Consider the following 18394-nt stretch of genomic DNA (forward strand, 5'->3'; position numbering starts at 1 on the left):
TAACAAAAAAGTACTATATTTAACAATAGTATACAATAGTTCACTATAGTCAATCAAAGGTTTGAATTTAGTTGATCAAAGAATTTTAAGTATAAATTTCAGATAATTTTTTTTGAATTGCTACACTTTTCTGATATTAAAATGAACTATGGTATATTTACATATTTTTTATCAAAAAATTACATCATTGATATACAATTTAGGATAATATTAATGCATTAAATCCTCAAATCATTTTTACAACCCCTTCTAAATATAAAATGAGGTTAGAATAGAATTATTTCAATGTGTAACGTTCTGACGTATGGAAATTTGACTTCCCAGATTTTTAATTTTTGAAAAAGTTCTAAATTTCATCTGCATTCTTTCAAATGTTGGTTTTTTTCTCGTTTACTTACATGTAGTTCAAACCCCTTTTGAATCAACTGTTAAATGGAATTAGACAATCTCTTAAAGTTGAAACTACTTAAAATCCGCATACAGTACATACATTTATTTATTTCTATGTGAGCTAACATTTCTTGGATACAGTCATATGATGTCGTTAACGATGTTAACATGTTAATTAACATGTTCCTCGATTATAGAAATACCCGGTACAATCATGGACATTATTAGAAAGAAAGTATTCCACTTTCCACCTATTTCTGCATTGTCCTGGCACTCAAACAAAGATTGGACATTTGTATTCACTTTTACGTGGTACTGCTATGTTTCATCACTACTCGAAGGGTTTGTTGTTGTTGTTGTTGTTGTTGTTGTTTTTTGTTGGGGTTTTTTTTTTGTTTTTTTTGTTTTGTTTTTTTTTTTTTTTTGCTCACTTAAAGTCGTTTACCAATATTAAGATAACTCAGTGGGTAGAGCCCCTGACTGGAGATTCAATTTTTGTCGCTTGGATTAATGATAATAGTGTCCGTGTAAATGTTTTAATGAAATTTCGATTATTTTTTTCTTAAGGGTGTTTATCAATTATTTGAATTTGTTTAAAAATCAGAGATAAAATTCTGAGGATAGAATTAAACTTTGGAAAATTTCTGATCCAGTGATATAATTTTTAAAACATGTTGGAGATAGACCTGACACCTACTGGAAGATTTCAAGCCAAACATCCTCTTGCTCTCGTAATAAAAAACAACGAAGGAATGTATTATACCGCCATTTGTTTGTGACAAAAATATTCCAAGATAAGCAATTTCGTCATTGGTACTATATATTTAAAAAACATTAATTATTTTAACATAACTTAAAACAATTATTGTTAAGAATCATACAAATTATTGTGTGATAAAAAAATCTCCCAGCTTTTCTTTTCAATTCAAACATATTCTAATATTGATGTAATATACTTAAAACGTGGAGAGTGCACTCACACATGCAGACATTGTACAATGTGCAATACAGTACAAAGAACGCTACTGTGGGCGCTTATCATGTAACGTACTCTTAGCTGAAGGTGACCACTTCCACTTGTATCACGAAAATGTCGACAGTTTTAAAGATATTGATCTTTCTCTCCTCTCTTTCTGTTGTATTCGGGTAAGCTTTTGTATTTAATCTATTTTTTTCACTTATTTCTACTGATCCAGATTATTGAAGAACTCTTATAGGAAGAAGTAAAATTGACAATTTCAGCTATTCAAAAATATGGTGAGCATTAATGTAGGTCAATATTTACAGATAATCTGTCTTTAAAATGAAAACTAATCGAGATGTCGTTTATACAGCTGGTTAACACATGTAAAGAAGAAGCAAAAACAACGTTACATATGATTTATTGATTGATTGTATGTTGTTGAACGTCCCTCTCGAGAATCGTTAGATATAAAATTCTTTATAAGAGCATTGTTAAACATAATGTAATCTTGTTGATGGGTCAATTTTAACTTACATTTATTTAAGAAATACAATGTTAATTAGCACAATTCTGGTATAATTTTTAAAAAGAAACAATTCAACTGACTTTGGACAACCTGTAGATATAAACTTAAATGTATACATTTTGTTAACAAGACATTAATTTGAATGTGTTCAATCTGTTGAAAAAAATGAACTTAACAGTAAACATTTAGTTTACGTGAAATTAACTTGACTGTGGGCAATTAAATTAACTTTACTGTAGATAATTTGTTGACATTAAATAATCTTAACTGTGAACTATCTGTTTACATAAAATTAATTGACTATGAACAATTTGTTGACATGAAATTAACTTGACTGTGGGTCATTTATTGAAACGAAATTATATACTGGTATTGTACACACAAAAATAACGATGGACTAAACTTGAGGTTGGATCACCTTTTAACATGAACTGTAAATTACTATATTTATCTCCTTGTGGTGATTTTTAGTGCTGGAGCTGGCGGTCTGACGTTTGAGGAGATCGCACACCGTGTAGCTGCTAACGTCGACGAGGACCATGACGGGAACCTGACCATTTCTGAAATTTTTGATTCCATTGTCACTCGATTCGACCACGACGGTAACTTTCTTACATTTGTTGTCAGCAGTAATCTCAAAATTTCAAATTCTTTACATACATGTATTTACCCTCTATTAAGAAAACAACACACCAAATGGTTCAATATTATCTATAAGAACACTATTTCAGGAGATGGTTGTGCGGAAAGAGCAGAGTTCGTGAAGCAGTGGAGTCATGATTACCATGACAACCCCCATATTTCCGGCATCCTGTTCGACCACCTTGATTTGGATCAGAACGGTTGTCTGACTAAGATTGATATAGAGTTCAATTTTAGGGCTATGGATAGCCCTCATGGTCAGTAGACAGATATATAAATATATTTAAAGTTCATCAGTGGCAACGTCTGTTTTTGCATTTGGGGCCATAAACAATTCTTGCTTTCATTCATATGTCGATTCCCTATGTTCCAGTGAACTTGAAATAAAAGACACCACAGAATCAGCCACACCTATTTATCATCTTTTATCATCGTCTGCTACCCTAAGTGTATTTATAGAGTACTTTCTCGATATCATTTGCATATAGTGTTCATATCTCCTGATTTATTCGTTACCTAAGAGTATGCTCTGAGTAAGATAATTTGTTTTTAATTGAGACATGCTACTCACAGATAGGTTGATGTTACAGGGATTTCAACAATTTCGTAGAAAGTCGATATTTCGTAAATCAAAAGTTTTTATAATGACATTGTTAGCAAATTCATGTATAACTTATCTTTGGACATTTTTTAGTTGACTTGTTTCATATCAATTGCTAGGCCTTTTGTTTGTAAACTGAATTACACCATGAAATAATCGAGCGCGTGGCCCAGTGGTTAGAGCTACTGTTTTAGAATCAAGGAGTAAGGAGCTAATCTTTTCGTCTCGTGGAGACCGGAGACGGTATAAATTCAGGTCCCGTGTCGCAGTATGTGTTTGGCGCATACACTGTTCAATGGTCCTGAGTGTCGAGTATAGGTTCAGATTTCGAGCCTCCCTTCACCAAATAATGGTGTCTCCATGTGAGTGAAAATTTTCTGAGAGGGAATTAAACAACAAAGTCACCACGGAATGTTCTGTCTACTCGATCAATATATAGAGCTGACGCCAGGTGGGGTCGGTCAAAAGGGGATGCTTTCTCCTCCTTGGCACCTGGCCCCAGGATCATGAAACAAACTTAGACTTAAGTCAAATTTTCAATCGCCTTTAAAATATTTATGAATTATTGAACTCATTTCGAAATTTGCAATTAACTACAATTCTGAGAATCAATATTGAAAAACATTTAATTTTGTTCTGCTTGGCTTCTACAACATTTTATTATCAAATAGAGATTTTGACTTAAGCTTAAGATGTTTCATGAACCCGGGGCATGGTCCAACCTCTGGATTTTCAAAAGGTCAATGTTTTCATGCCCTCTTCACAAATTTGTATTGTTTATAGATTTGTTAATAACATTCACTGTTCGTTATCATCCCATTTTAAAGATAATTTCTTATTTTGTTTCGCAAGGCCAAAATATGGCTGAAATATTGCCAACTCGTCGTTAAACAATATACAATTAATCAATCGATCATATTCTGTTTCGCCACCATTTTATTTTACTTTTATCTGGTTTTTTAAAAAAGCGTGAGGATAATGGTTATTTTGCTCAAATGTTTATTTAAGATTATAAATGAAAATATATGGAGATAATGAACAGTTTTCAAGCTCAAAAGTCTACTAAACAATACAAAGCAGGGGCAGAAAAAACTAAGGCCTAAAAAAACATAAGAGGTGGGATCAGGAGCCCTAGAGGAGTGAGCATCCCCCAATGACCGGTCACACCCGCCGTGTGCTACTTGTCACGGCCGAAAAACTACGGAAAAATCTGTTGACAATTCAGTGTGTAAATAATACTTTATCAATTAGTATGAAAAAACGTCAGTAAGCATTTGACTCAATGAAAACTTTAATTTGCTGACAATGTCATTGCATCGACCATAGAACTTACGAAATGATTACTTTAAAAGAGACTGCTAATATTCTTGAATCTTAGAAAGTGCCCTTGTGTCAAATCGACAAGGAGACATTAACTTTATTCGTAGGTGATAAAAGTATAGTTCTTCGTTCGAAATTAAAGGGTGTAGATAATTAAGAAATGAGGTAGATATTAATTTCAGTCTGCCTGTCTGTCTGTCCGTCCGTCTGTATTTCTGTCTGTAACACATTCGTTTCCGCACAAAATCTCAAAAAGCTTTAGAGCTTTTGCAATGAAATTAAATAACAATTCTCTGTGACATAAGGAAGAAACCAATTGATTTTTAGGTCAAAAGTCAAGGTAATATTTTTTTTTCTGTTTTAACTCTTTCGTTTTCGCACGATATCTAGAGAAGCCCTGCTTAATCCCCCCTCCCACTATCCGCGTATGCTCTTCTTTTTTCCTGAAGTGGGGACACAAATTCTCTGAATTAGCTTGTTATCAATGCTATCAACACAGTACTTCCGCAACTCGAGCCTAAAACAATTGCCACATTGTTGATCCACTTAATCTACACCATATTTAAAACGCTGAATTTGAATAGCCTTCCCTTCTATTTATGTAAAAAAAAATACTCAGAAACAATTCAGATTACTTACAGTTACGTTATTTCAAGACTAAACTTCATTCATTGAAAAATCAAGATTTGTATTAAGTGTTTGTTCCAAGGATTTAATGTATGACAAGGTTTTCCCGATAATCAGACATTTTCTGTGTTTAAATACACTTAAATCATATAACTACAAATTTTGTCGTTAGTAACTGACCTTTGTTGCATGCTTTCAAGATCTGATATTTAATCATTATGAATCATATGGAGATAACGAACAGTATACAAGATCAAAGCCCTTTAAACAATACAAAATAGATGCAGAGCAAATACGGACCTCCAAAACATCAAAGGTGGGATCAGGTGCCATGGAGGAGTGAGCATCTCCTGTCCACCAGTCACTCTCGCCGTGTGCTACTTATCATGATCGGGAAATAACGGGGAAATTCGTCGACAATTCAGTGTGTATATAATGGCCTAACAATTTGTATGAACAACGTCAGTCCGCATTTGACTTTACGTTTGACTGTATTTGTTGACATGTTCATTGTATTGACCATAGAACTTACGAATTGATGACTTTAAACGAGATTGCGGTATTCTTGTTTGAACCCGAGGGGTTCCACAAATTTATTGGATCCAGTGTCTTTTTTTAAAGCGTAAAAATGACACATTCTAAACAAATCTAAACAAGTGTCCTTATGAATGTTAAAATAGATGATGCAATTTATAACTGGGAATTTGTGATATTTTTTTAGAAAGCAATTATTTGAACTTATTTGAACTCGAATAACTTTTGTTTGAAATGTTTTAAAGCCACTTTATTGATATTTGATTTGACTTTTAAAAAAAATGTTTAAAATTTAAAATTCTTTACAGTAACGGAATTTAACAAGGGGCATCACTGCGCATGAACACCTAATTTGATTTCATTGTTATAGACCTCATTGATGCTGGCCAGTACAATCACTTTCCTCAGTATTAATTATTGGTGAATCCTGACATGATAGTCACGAATTTGCTAAGCTGTAGCAGGGAATGTTTTAATATTCGCGAATATTTCTCGCCGCGAACCAGTCCTTAAAGTCTCTGTGTCTAAGAACAAATGAAAAAAAGCTTAATCGCGAAAATTAATCGTCGCGATGTAGTTTATCATTGTAAATCGCGAAATAAAGTCGTCGCAAATAAAAGTTGGTTTATATTATATCTATATTTAAACAATAAAATGTTTTCTTTGTTTGTTATTACTAGAATTAACGGAAGCAGCTGTTGCAGAAAAAATGCAATAGCTGCGACCGTCTTTTTGTATTTTTAATTTATTTTTTATCTATTATATATATTTTTGGCTTTAACAATTGATAAAAGAAGGAAATCCGTATTAGTTTTTTTATAGAATAAATTGCTAACCCTTAACTGTTTGTTGTTGTTGTTGTTTATTTGTAATTAATTGTTTACTTCAGGTGACCACAGTGTAACGGAGGCAGAGTTTGCTGCGTTTTTATCAGCGGTTGGTATATCTGTCTGACATTGAATAAGAATTAATTGATCAATTTTGAAAAACAATTAATTGATTTAATTGTAATTGAAACACTTGAACTATGTAATTGACTTATTCTTTGATATATATTGATAGTCATTTATTTCGAGCTTTAGAATTGCAATTAATCAAAACATTCCACAGTCATTAGGGAATTAGTACATTTTTTGGAAATATTCACATTTTTAGGTTGATAAATTATACTTTAAGGTCTACCGATCATTCATCGTAAAACCGTTGATTTGTTCATAGTAAGCACAGTAATTGAGAACAGATGGAGACACTTTTTTAATATTTTTAATATTAATAATTATAGGTGAGGCCTTAAATTCTTGTTGTTTCGCAGGTTCATCCTAACAGTAATAATAATGGGAATGGTCTAGTGGGATGACGAATATGGAGCGGTATTTGATATTGAGCAACATTGAAGATACACAAATAAAAAGACTTTTACCTAAAGCTTTACTTCTCTTTTTTTTTATTATAGTAAAGATAAAAATTGAATTGATTGTTTTAAAGATTCAATCATTTTATTTTATACATTTTTGTAGAGGATGGAATTGTTTGATTCTTCTTAAAAAAAATGGGAGTAGTTTTGACAATTTTCCTGAATTTATGATGAAATATATGGAGATATAAAACAGTTTTCAAGCTTAAAAGTCCAATAAACAATACAAATAAGAGCAGAGCAATTAAGCACGGACCCCTAAAACAATTTTGGAGGTGGCATCACACCCGCCGTGTGCTCCTTGTCATGATCGGAAAATAACGTAAAACTCAGTCGTTAATTCAGTGTGTAAATAATAGACGAATAATAAGTATGGAAAACGTCAGTTAGCATTTGACTCAATGATAAATTGTATTTGCATACAAGGTCATTGCATCGACCAAATAACCTAAGAAATGATGACTTTAAACGAAACTGCTGATATTCTTGTTTCATAATTAAACAATTGTTAATGATTAAGATATTATTTCGATGAATAACATCTGTTCCATTGAATGTGATTCTGTTTTGTAAAGCTCTTAAAGTTTATTCCAAAGTTTGTTGTAAAAGTTTACGTCCATTTTGATTCATTGATCGATCGTTGATTGTCATTTAGCGTCTCTTGCAAGAATTTTTCTCGCATATGGGAGGTCGCTAAATCCCGATGAAGGCTTCACTTATAGATGTAAACTCGGCACTCTAGGTCTTTGTCGCACCGTCGCCAAATTCCTAAAGGGAGCTTGCACTTTAAGTATGATATCCGAAAGGCCCTTGAGTTCAAAGTCACGACCTATGTTATATGGATTAAGTTTAATGGGATTCCAACCCGGACCTCACGAGCTATGAACAGAGCTCCGAACACCACATGAACTCTCATTCATCCTCATCATAAAAGCACAAGAACTTTTAACTTTATTGTCATATTTTTTAAGAGATTGATATTTTTTTTTTTTTTTTGTTACTTCATCTTTTACATAATCAAGGTTCATTGATTAAAACTGTTTCATTTATTTTCATTATACAGAGAACGTAAAACGTACTAAAACTCAAGGTTAATGGTACCTGCATTTGACATTAAAATACGTGACGAAAGTATTTTTCTTCTTAACAAATTATTTGTTTAAAAAAAACGAGTTTATTTGTTTTGACCCTGAAAACCCATAGGTTCCTATCATTCTGCTCACACCCTTTTGTTTTCTCTCGAGGTTTCATTGTTTCTTCTCTCATTTGTGTTTCTTATCTGGCCGCTGTACTTATTGATATGCTTTTGAGGCTTTTTCATCCTGGTTCTCTGAAGGTGTTTATTTCACACACACTTACCTGATGATCAATCACAATTAACCAGGTATTACACTTATACAAATAACAAAACATTAAGGGACCGTGATGCATATAAAAGTCCCTATATACAGTAGTTTTCTTCAACTTTGTATTTTAAAAAAGTAAATCTCCACTTTTTGTATTTTATTTAAATTCATAAGCACGTATTAGCAAACATATATACATGAAAATAAACTAAGCATAAAACATTTCTTGGCATTAATTACTAGTATATAAATGTTTTTAAAATGATATACATTGTACAATTACAAATAGAAATCTTGATATGCTCTGGTTTCAAAAGGCACAAACATTATAAAGCAACATAGTAAAAAGTTTTTAAACAATAGTCTAAATCATAAATCTAATATGTATAACAGTAATTTTGTTGGTACTTCATCAAAATGCATTACTTCTTTACGATAAAATTGACCATATCCGCATTTTCAGAATATTTTTGTCATACCCATCGATAATGTTTAAATACGAAAATCAATTCAAATAATAATGTCTCACAATCATACATAACGAAATAATCAGCTCATTAACACTCTATATAAATGGAAATATAAAATATATGTATTTTAAAATCAAAAATAAATAAGTAAAGCAAAAAACTTTTAACAACACCACATATGACAATTCAATTAATGTAAACACTATGAAAACAATACTACGTATTTCAACTTTTATGTATATATAAAAAGAAAAATGCTTGAATGAGAAAACGGTTATAAAATCAAATAAAAGTCAGATCAATAAAATCTATATGTACCCTAAGATTTCCTATGTTGATACTAATAATGCCATGTTCACAACGCTACAAATCATAACAGATTTATAGTGTAAATTGCACAGTGCCCACAAAAGACAAACTGTCTGCAAGAAGCAGAAGTCGGTCTGAAATTGATTGGGGGATGTTGCCATTTTTAAGAGCATAAAAATATTTTTGCACATGAACAAAAGTTCACAACCGTGCTACTGTCAATAAAATTACAACCTATGATGTGGTAACGTTAGCTCTGCTTCCGGACGGCCGTGCACGCCACAGATACAGGTTCCTCAATTCGTTCCCAATAGTCTAAAGATCGCCGGTACTTAAGTACCGGTACACTAACTTCTATTAACTCACAGTCATATTCCACAGGGGTCCCATTCAGTTCAAACACTACCGAGGATCTGGTGCACGTGGTGGACGGTAGCTTCCGGGGGACACGTTCTACGTCATCAGTCATGACAGTGGTCCACGGGCAGATGGAGCTAGTATCAAGCCGCTCTGTCGCCTCGTATTCAGCGTAATCAAGTGGACGGAATGGAGGGTCAAAAATATGACACCCTCGACACCTTGTCAGAGGGTGTGATCTACAGTATATTGCCATGATTGTTAATACTGACATTAATTTAACATATATCCAGTGGACATTCATTTTTTGAGGCATATACTGGTGCCTTTATTATTAACTGAACTTAATGCAACTCATCTATATATATCTATCACTCCGGTTCTGAGTATTTCCGTAAATTTCCCGTAAGACGTCAATACAGACCTGTAAAAATTAAAATAGCGGATATGGTTACTTTATCCAAATACGTATTAAGTAAATCACATTCAATGTACACGTACATTTTCTTTTGAAGGGGACTTTATTATAAAGTACTAGTTGTACGTGCATTTATCAGCAACTGGATTTCATTCGTGAATAATTATTTTCCACCTGCACAATTGGCTGAATTCACTCAATTGATTAAATTTCTTTAGAGTGCAAATTACACAATTTAAGCTGAAAATCTTTTGTTACAATAAAATACAATATTTACACATGACTTATCCAGCAATAAAATTAATGCAAAAAAAACCTGTAAAAATTTATTGTAATTCAAATTTCATTGTGAGGTCACTCATAATTTCAGATGCAGTATAAAGAATAGGGAGTGATGGACAAAAATCATACTAGGCTAAGCATTTTATTTATTAATAACTATATTTGTTCTTTTCGAATCTGAATATATTTTAAGTCATTGAAACAAGATAAATTTTATTAAACATGTACAGGCAGTTGCATTCATTTCTCAAAAAATCATTTGATAGAAAACATTTTGTTTTATTTGAATATACATGTATTTGGCACAAAAAAACAAAGGAGTGTCAGATCGAGTAAAAGTTCAGCAGCTAGCGATTTTCAAAAATCGCAGATATATTTCGATGGCAGTGTCAGAATTTGACTCATTCAGAATTTCCCCATGGCCTCAAGTAAGCAAACAGTAGCTAGTTTGTACTTTCCACCGGTATTTTTGTTCATCCAATGACAATATGAATTCATTGAAATTGATTCACACGCACTTCGGTCATGAGTTCACGTTCACTGTACAGGGTAGACTACCAATGCAATATTGATCATGCGTATATTGCACAACTCTGATCGTAGCTCAGGCATCTAGGAAGTAAATTGGTCCTGCTTTTTGAGTTAAATAGCGGGGAGTGTCTATTTGGAAAAAGTATGATTGAGTTAAATAGCGGGGAGTGTCAATTTAGATAAAGTGTAAATCATTGGTCAATTTGATAAATTACGATGAAAACCGCAGTCCTCCTCCTTTACTAGTTACTATTGCTAGTCATTGTTCCGTTTAGTGTATAAAAATTCCAGGTTTATTTTTAATTTGGGTTGTGTTCCTTAAACACCTATTCTAAAAATCACCTTTACTTTTAATCCACTAATTGTCGTAGATATTTTTAATGTCGCTTTTCAGTGGTGATTATTTTTTTATGATGGACAAGCGTAAAGGAGGCAGTTATTTTTCATTCAGAAAAATAATATTATCTTTTTATGAATGGATTTATCTTCCCATCAATTATTTTTATAAATTTCAATGATTGTATTGTTTGTTATAGCCTGAGGCAATTAGTTGTGTACTGTATGGAATTAGGCGTTCATTTAAATATTGTCTATATTTGTGGTGATATTTTATACTGAAAAAATTACAAACGGTAAGTTTTTGAATTTTAAAATCTCTTTTAAACCTATGATGTAGTTTGAAGAAAATTAAAATCTCTATCATACTTTCATAGAAATGGCTAGAGAGTTTAATAAGAAAACTCAAAACACTCGTAGTTTGTAATAGCTGCAATGTACAGTGCGAGCTCAACACTTTTTTTCAACACTTTGTGAAGTTGCATTATGTTAATGTCTATTTTTAAACATAATTATAAACGGTCTAGTTCTTTTTACAATTGGTGAAAAAAATATACAATGTATAATAAAATACAAATAAATCATATGCAAGCATAGAATATATATGCATCCAATGTATGTTGACTCTAACACCAGCATACCAGGTAAATGGAGATAACGAATAATATATACAAGATCAAAAATACATTTAACAATACAAATCAAGAGCATAACAAACGAGGGCCTCTAAAACATCAGAGGTGGGATCAACTAGCTGCCATGGAGGATTGCATCCCCTGTCGACCGGTCATGCACTTGTTTTTGTCATGATCGGCAAATAACGGAATTAGTATGAAAATGTTAGTCAGCACTTGACTGAATGATTGATTGTATGTGCTGAAAAGGTCATTTTATGGCCATAGAACATACGATTTGATTACTTTAAACAAGTCTGTTGATATTCTTTTTTTTTGTTTTGTCAAATTGTTTGTCAATAACTACCCCCTTTTAGAAATTGTTCATACGTAGAGCATGATCCTGCGTATCGAATCAACTGAGAGATATAAACTCCGTATGCAAATTTCAAATTTTCTCATGATTAGCCCAATGGTGATTTGAGACATGTTCTGGATGAAATGCCAGGATTACGAACTGTGTTCATACTCAAAAGTCCATTACAATTCAAAGGCATAGCAAGCGCGGATCTCTTGAAACAACAGAGGTTGACAAAGATGTCAGTAACCATTTCCTATCGACCGGTCACAAACTAAGAGATTATTCTTGGTCAGGGGTAAATAGAGTAAAAACTGTTAATAATTCAGTATTTAAAAAAAATAACCGAACAGTTTATATTAAAAACGCAAGTCAGTACTGAACCTAATGAAAAGGTCATCAAGGTCATTGTATCTGTATGCGTGGACGATAAAATTGTAATAATTAATTGAAAAAAAAAACATCTTGGGACATAAATCACCTATCTACGTGATCATCATATATAGTTATATAGAAAAATAATAAAGGAAAATGACGATTGAAAAGTTGAAATCATAATTGTTAGTCTGCCAACTTTATCTTATACTTTAAAAAAAAACTTATCATTAAGTCAAATACTGACTGACATTCCTAATACAACAGTAAGGATATTATTTTACGCACTGAAATTTCTACAGATTTTCTCGTTTACCCTATCTTAATACCTGCAGTACATGGCGGGTGTGACCGGTCGATAGGAGACGCTTGCTCTCCATGGCATCTGATCCCGCCTCTTATGTTTTTGAAAGCCCATGTTTGCTCTGCTCCTGTTTTGTATTGTTGGAATGGAGTTTGAGCTTGAACACTGTTTGTTATCTCTATATTTCATCAAAGTCTGTGATGTTCTTTACGTCCAGGTCAAAAAAAGATATAGTATAAAACGTATCGATGACAACAAATATTGTTGTTGAACTGATAATGCCGGTTTGATTGCTACAGTATGTGACTTCTAAGTTTATGAAGAAATAAAATAAATGATTGTTAAGAATATAAAAAGAATTAAATCATGACAGCAGATGAAGGGACATAATTAATTATGCTAGGAATGTCCAACAGATTTTAAAAACCATGCTTTGAAAAAAATAGTTTTAAGAAAGATCTCTGGCATCATTTTCATATCAAATTCAGAATACCTGTGAGCAGACACAAAATTATTTTTAAAGTAATTTAAAATATGACCAATAATCGAGATATGTAAATCTCCGAGTTCGATTTTTTTTAATTGAGGGACAGTTGCTTCAATGATAACAAATTGCCTAGTTTTAGTTTATCTCCCATAAAATTTTAAAAGCTATAAATTGGTTTTTAAGCTATTGATGCATATCGATGCGAATGCATGTAATGTATCTTTTAAAGGCCTCGATTCATCTTTACTTACTTTAATTGTATCCTCTTACTGAATAATGTTTTATGCAGAAAATTTAAAGTTTCTACTTTGTCGCTAATTACAAAGTTTTTCCTAGGGGAAAAAAATGAAATAGTTCCTTCTAATTGGTATTTTATACATGATTTAAGTCTTTCTCTAGTTGAAGAATTTTGAATGTAAAACGCGTGATTTTCAACCATAACGTGACGAGCCCCTGCAAATGTATAATTAGATCTGTCGCCTTTGCATTTTTCGTAAACAGTTATCATTTAAACCCGGTTAACCGAGATTCGTTTGACAAAACTATGGAATCTTTCTTGGTCTTATTTTATTCTTTTCACAAACCACTGTTTACAACGAATGACAATATTCTCCTCTCATGTCCAATCAATACTTTAAATGTTCATGCTGTATTACAAACCCTCAATGCCACTATATAGATCAATAGAGTTCAATCTGTTTTTATATGATGCCAATGTCAAGGATTGAGAAGACAGGTAATTTTTTTGTTTACGTGTCTAGAACAATTTATATTAATGTTTGGATTGGATAAAAATTAGAACAAACATATTTTTATCTTCATGTAATTTCTTTTGCAGTATACAAAGCTTTATGTCGAGGTCTATAAAATATCATTCAATATAAGTTTGACAATAACGAGAAATCCCATGCTGACTTTTACGGCGGCTCAGTAGTGTATAATATCGATCGATATAGATAATACAAAATATTTTTAGAAGTACAGGAAAAAGATCGTTAAAAATAAATAGCAATTCTTTATTAAAAAAATAAATATCATTTCTTTCTAAAAATATTTTTAATGACTTGGAAAAATAAAACTGAAAAAAAGCTATATTTTTGTTTAAAAAGTTGTCAATCAAACTGTAAATAAAGTATTCTAGGTACACGATTATTGCCGAGATCAAAGAAATTCAGCTGACATTATTCTCCATTCTACTATGATTATTGCCGAGATCAAAGAAATGCCGCGGACATTATTCTCCAATCAACTTTATTTCAACTACTTGAAGAGCTGTCAAAGAAAAAATATCAATGGAAACTACTGAAACAGTATTAACTTATTGTCATTGTGAACAATCAACGTTTAAACCTTAATTAAAAAAATATTCAAAATTGTGGTGAAACATTTTAAGAATCATTAGAGAATGCCTTGGAGAAAGATGCTAGTATTTTCCTTTTGGCTTCAAAGGTGTGAGGCTAAAATAAATTGAGTCCATAAATTACGAATAAGATCTTGATCATGATATTTACCTTACCTTTAAATATTCAAACAAATCCTCACAAACAAAGACACGCACATAGTAGATCCATTATATAATCTATTTCACACTTATGGGAATATTAAGGAAGTATACTTAATCTAAATATATTTTCAAGAATTTAACTCCACAGACTCTTTAACTATTTTTTTAATCCATCACATTATTCAACAGGTATAAAGTAAGGATTTTATACCAACTGACAGGCCTGCATTATACCTCCGTTTGAAAAGCAAGAGAGTATACCAGTAAAGTGATGGCGCGTGTCCGTCCGTGCGTCTATAGCTGTATCTCCTTCAGTCTGGCTTACGTTACACATTGGGGTACCCATTTCTTACCTCCTCTGATTACATTAAATGATATTTAATGAGACTTTTACAGAATCTCTGTTACATAGTGCCATTGTGATTGTGACTTTCTACTGAACTTTCTGATTGGACACATAAACATGCACATTGCCATTCTTTCTATAATACTTAGGGGTACCCATTGTCCATCTCCTGTTTTACTTTTTGATCGTCCACATATTTTAGGTTTCCCATGGCAAAATATGGACATTGCCATTCTGTCTTTAATGTTGAAGGTTACCCTTTTCTTATCATCAACTCCTCGTCTACCACTAAATCAAATTTAATGATACTTTCACATATTCTTTATTACATAATGTTATTGAGCATTTCCTATTTCACTTTTCAATCTGACACTTATTGGTCTCCCAAATCCAAAACATGGATGAAACATATGGAGAAAACGATCAGTATTCAAGATCAAAAGTCCATAAAACAATACTATACAGAAGCAGAGCAAACACGAACCTCTAAAACATCAGAGGTGGGATCAGGATTTATCCATTATAATCATATGGGAGGCGTGGGTATCATTTAGTGAGCTCAGTCAACAAAGTGCCTCTAGTGGCGCATTTAATAATATTGTAAATTTTGTATTTACTGCCAGCCGGTAAATTCAAAATTTTAAACATGACAATTTCATAGAACCATTTATTCTAAATCTTTATTATATTATAAGTTTTTTAAACTATATTTTACCATCCTACACCCCTTCCCTGCCTCCCCCAAAATAATCTTATTTTATAAATCATACATATAACAGAGAAAACAATTAAGATTTCGAAATGAAATTTATTAAAAAAAATTATTTAAAAACGTTTTTCTATTTTGAATTCTTCATTTCTTTATCTATAAAATTGATGCAGTCTACTGAGCAACTACCTTATATAGTAATTTACCGTCTTCTCCCGTTCTAATGTGAAATTCCGGCTGTTCTTGAGCAAAATTTTCGGAAATTTTAAGAATAGTTATTAAACCCGTCCCTATAAAAGTATATTCTTGTTTCGCCCGTTATGCATAAATTATCCCATGTTTCCCACTATCGTTGATGTCCCTGGCATACTATACTAACTAGACAGTGATTCCTTGAATAGACGATAAAGGCCAACTTTCAAATAAATATTTATGCAAACGAGATGACTCCAGCTTTTTCATCGTCAACTTTCCTTACTCATGTAGTGATGCCCCGCTATCATCTGCATATGGTGCTTACATTTTCCAACTGATTTCATACTCAATAGCTGCTCCGGGTACGATGACTCTCTGAACCAAAGTAAGATATTGACATAAAAATTAATTTTACAGAGATTTTAAAAACCACGTTAAAAGTCGGTAATTCTATGGTTATTGCAATGACTTTCTTAGATAATATGACCTATCAATGCATCGTATTTTGGCTGATTTAAGTTTGTTTCATACCTAATGTTAGGCTTTTGTTTTACACTGAATAGACTATGGTATATTTTGCCTACCTCATAAGTACATTAGACGAAAGTGCATTGTTATATTTTTTCCATATTTGGAAATTTTACCGGATAAAGACAGTGGCAATCTAACAAAAAAAAACAACAACAATTCTTTTTGATAAATGTTTTTAACTTGAACCCCCAGTTATTTATGTAGCAATGTGGAATGATCACCTGCACATGGAGTTAATGTCTTCTAGTTGATTTGATAAGCAAGCGCCACGTACGAACGATTTCTAAACCGGAGCAAGCGTCAAAAAATTTACAAGGGTTTTTCACATTTCGTTTCAAGTGAACATATAACAAAACCATCGCCGATACGATGACTTTATTTTAAAAAAATCCGTCGTTAAGCTCAAATTTTGAGCGATATTTTCAAACTTATTGTTAGGCCATTATTTCACTTCAATTGTCCTCCCCTCCCCCCAAATATGTCAGATTGCACATGGTGGGTGGGACCGGTTGTCAGGGGCTTACTCTTCCAGGCACCCAACCCCACTTCTGACGACTTTAGTGGGCCGTGACTTTTGGCTCCCATTTCGTTTTGTTCTAATGAGTATATGTGAGCTTGATTACATTTCTTTTTCTTCCCTTCAATGAGTTGTACATTAATTTTAATATTGTTCGATATTCTTTTTTTTTTTTTTTGCTAATGCGATCATGTCGAGGGACACGCAACAGGTGGGACTGGTCGACAGGAGATGCTAAGTCCTCAATGACACCTGATTCCAGCTCTTTTTTCAGGGGCCCTTGTTAGCTCAGCTCATAATTTCTATTATCAAAATGAGAATCTGAGCAAATCCTTTTCGTTAACTTTCATTTCATTATTCAAGCATACTTTTAGTCGCATTAATTTCTATTTTTAATTTTAAAATGTCCTCTGAAGTACTTTGATTAAGATGGAAATTCAAAAAAAAAATGTTTAGAGATAAAAAAATATGCATGATAATATGCATTTATAATGAAACAAAATACGTAAAAAAAATATATTTGTTCGCTTCATCCGTACGCCATTTAAAAGAACAACTGCTGTAGGAAGCATGGAGTCATTCTCATTGAGGTTAAAAGATATCCAGCGATAACTTTTGGAATCATTATTTAATTTAAAATGAATTTCAAAATGAAGCTTGGAAATGATGTTTTTCGTGCCATAATTTTTATTTTATATATCTCAGTATGAATTTACGTTCTTTGAAGCCTTAGAAACGGTCCCATAAAATGGTCGAACTCATAAAGTACAAAAATAAGTATGTTTTTAGTGAAAGTAAATGACCTTTAACCTATAGCCTTCGGTACAGACATGACATTAGTGGTGATCTGTGATGTGTTTCAACGATATACAAACTTATCATACTATTGATTATTTAACAACTGAAGGTAATTGAAGAACTTACATAATGTAAAAGTATTAGAAGCATGCAATTTTCTTCAAATGCCTGAATACCTATATTTTCCCCTAAATTTTCTTTAAAAATTGAAAAAAATTGAAAATTAATTTTCAATAAGTAAATGCATAGCTGTTGCTTTTGATGTCACTTCAAAAACAAATACTTGCAATTGAGTTTTAATAATTTTCCCTTTACATTGTATGCTATGATTAACATTATAATGAAGAAATTCCGTGGATGAATTCACATAACTTTATGAATTCATATATATTTATGCTACTACCTTAAGTCTAGCTGAAGTGGTCATATTACCATGACCTGTATAATGCAGGTCATGACACAGCTGGATAAGCATTTTACATTGTATATCAAATATAAAATTCATATACCTATTTGGCCGCAAAAACTAGACCCGAGGCGTAGCTTTTCTATCCATAAATTTCATAAATGACCCATCGTACAATCTCTA

General features: G+C 32.2%; 1 protein-coding gene across 1 annotated transcript; it reads left to right on the forward strand.

Moving 5' to 3' along the window:
• Positions 1 to 1429: 1429 nt before the first annotated feature.
• Positions 1430 to 7005, forward strand: LOC134238921 (uncharacterized). The gene is made up of 5 exons (XM_062721039.1): positions 1430 to 1536; positions 2352 to 2482; positions 2612 to 2779; positions 6494 to 6540; positions 6917 to 7005. The coding sequence occupies exons 1-5, from the start codon at positions 1481 to 1483 to the stop codon at positions 6959 to 6961; spliced, it is 447 nt and encodes a 148-aa protein (XP_062577023.1). The 5' UTR covers positions 1430 to 1480; the 3' UTR covers positions 6962 to 7005.
• The last annotated feature ends 11389 nt before the right edge of the window (positions 7006 to 18394 follow it).

This window comes from Saccostrea cucullata, unplaced genomic scaffold (assembly GCF_032062105.1).
Source record: "Saccostrea cucullata isolate Sc308-1 unplaced genomic scaffold, CSIRO_AGI_Scuc_v1 ctg383, whole genome shotgun sequence".
In the NCBI taxonomy this organism is placed as follows: Eukaryota; Metazoa; Mollusca; class Bivalvia; order Ostreida; family Ostreidae; genus Saccostrea; species Saccostrea cuccullata.

Excerpts from the sequence above, each read along its gene's own strand:
- LOC134238921 (XM_062721039.1), top strand. The coding sequence starts at position 1,481 with ATGTCGACAGTTTTAAAGATATTGATCTTTCTCTCCTCTCTTTCTGTT. Across the intron at positions 1,537-2,351 it reads TCTCTTTCTGTTGTATTCGG|TGCTGGAGCTGGCGGTCTGA; the intron begins GTAAGCTTTTGT and ends GGTGATTTTTAG. Across the intron at positions 2,780-6,493 it reads GGCTATGGATAGCCCTCATG|GTGACCACAGTGTAACGGAG; the intron begins GTCAGTAGACAG and ends TGTTTACTTCAG.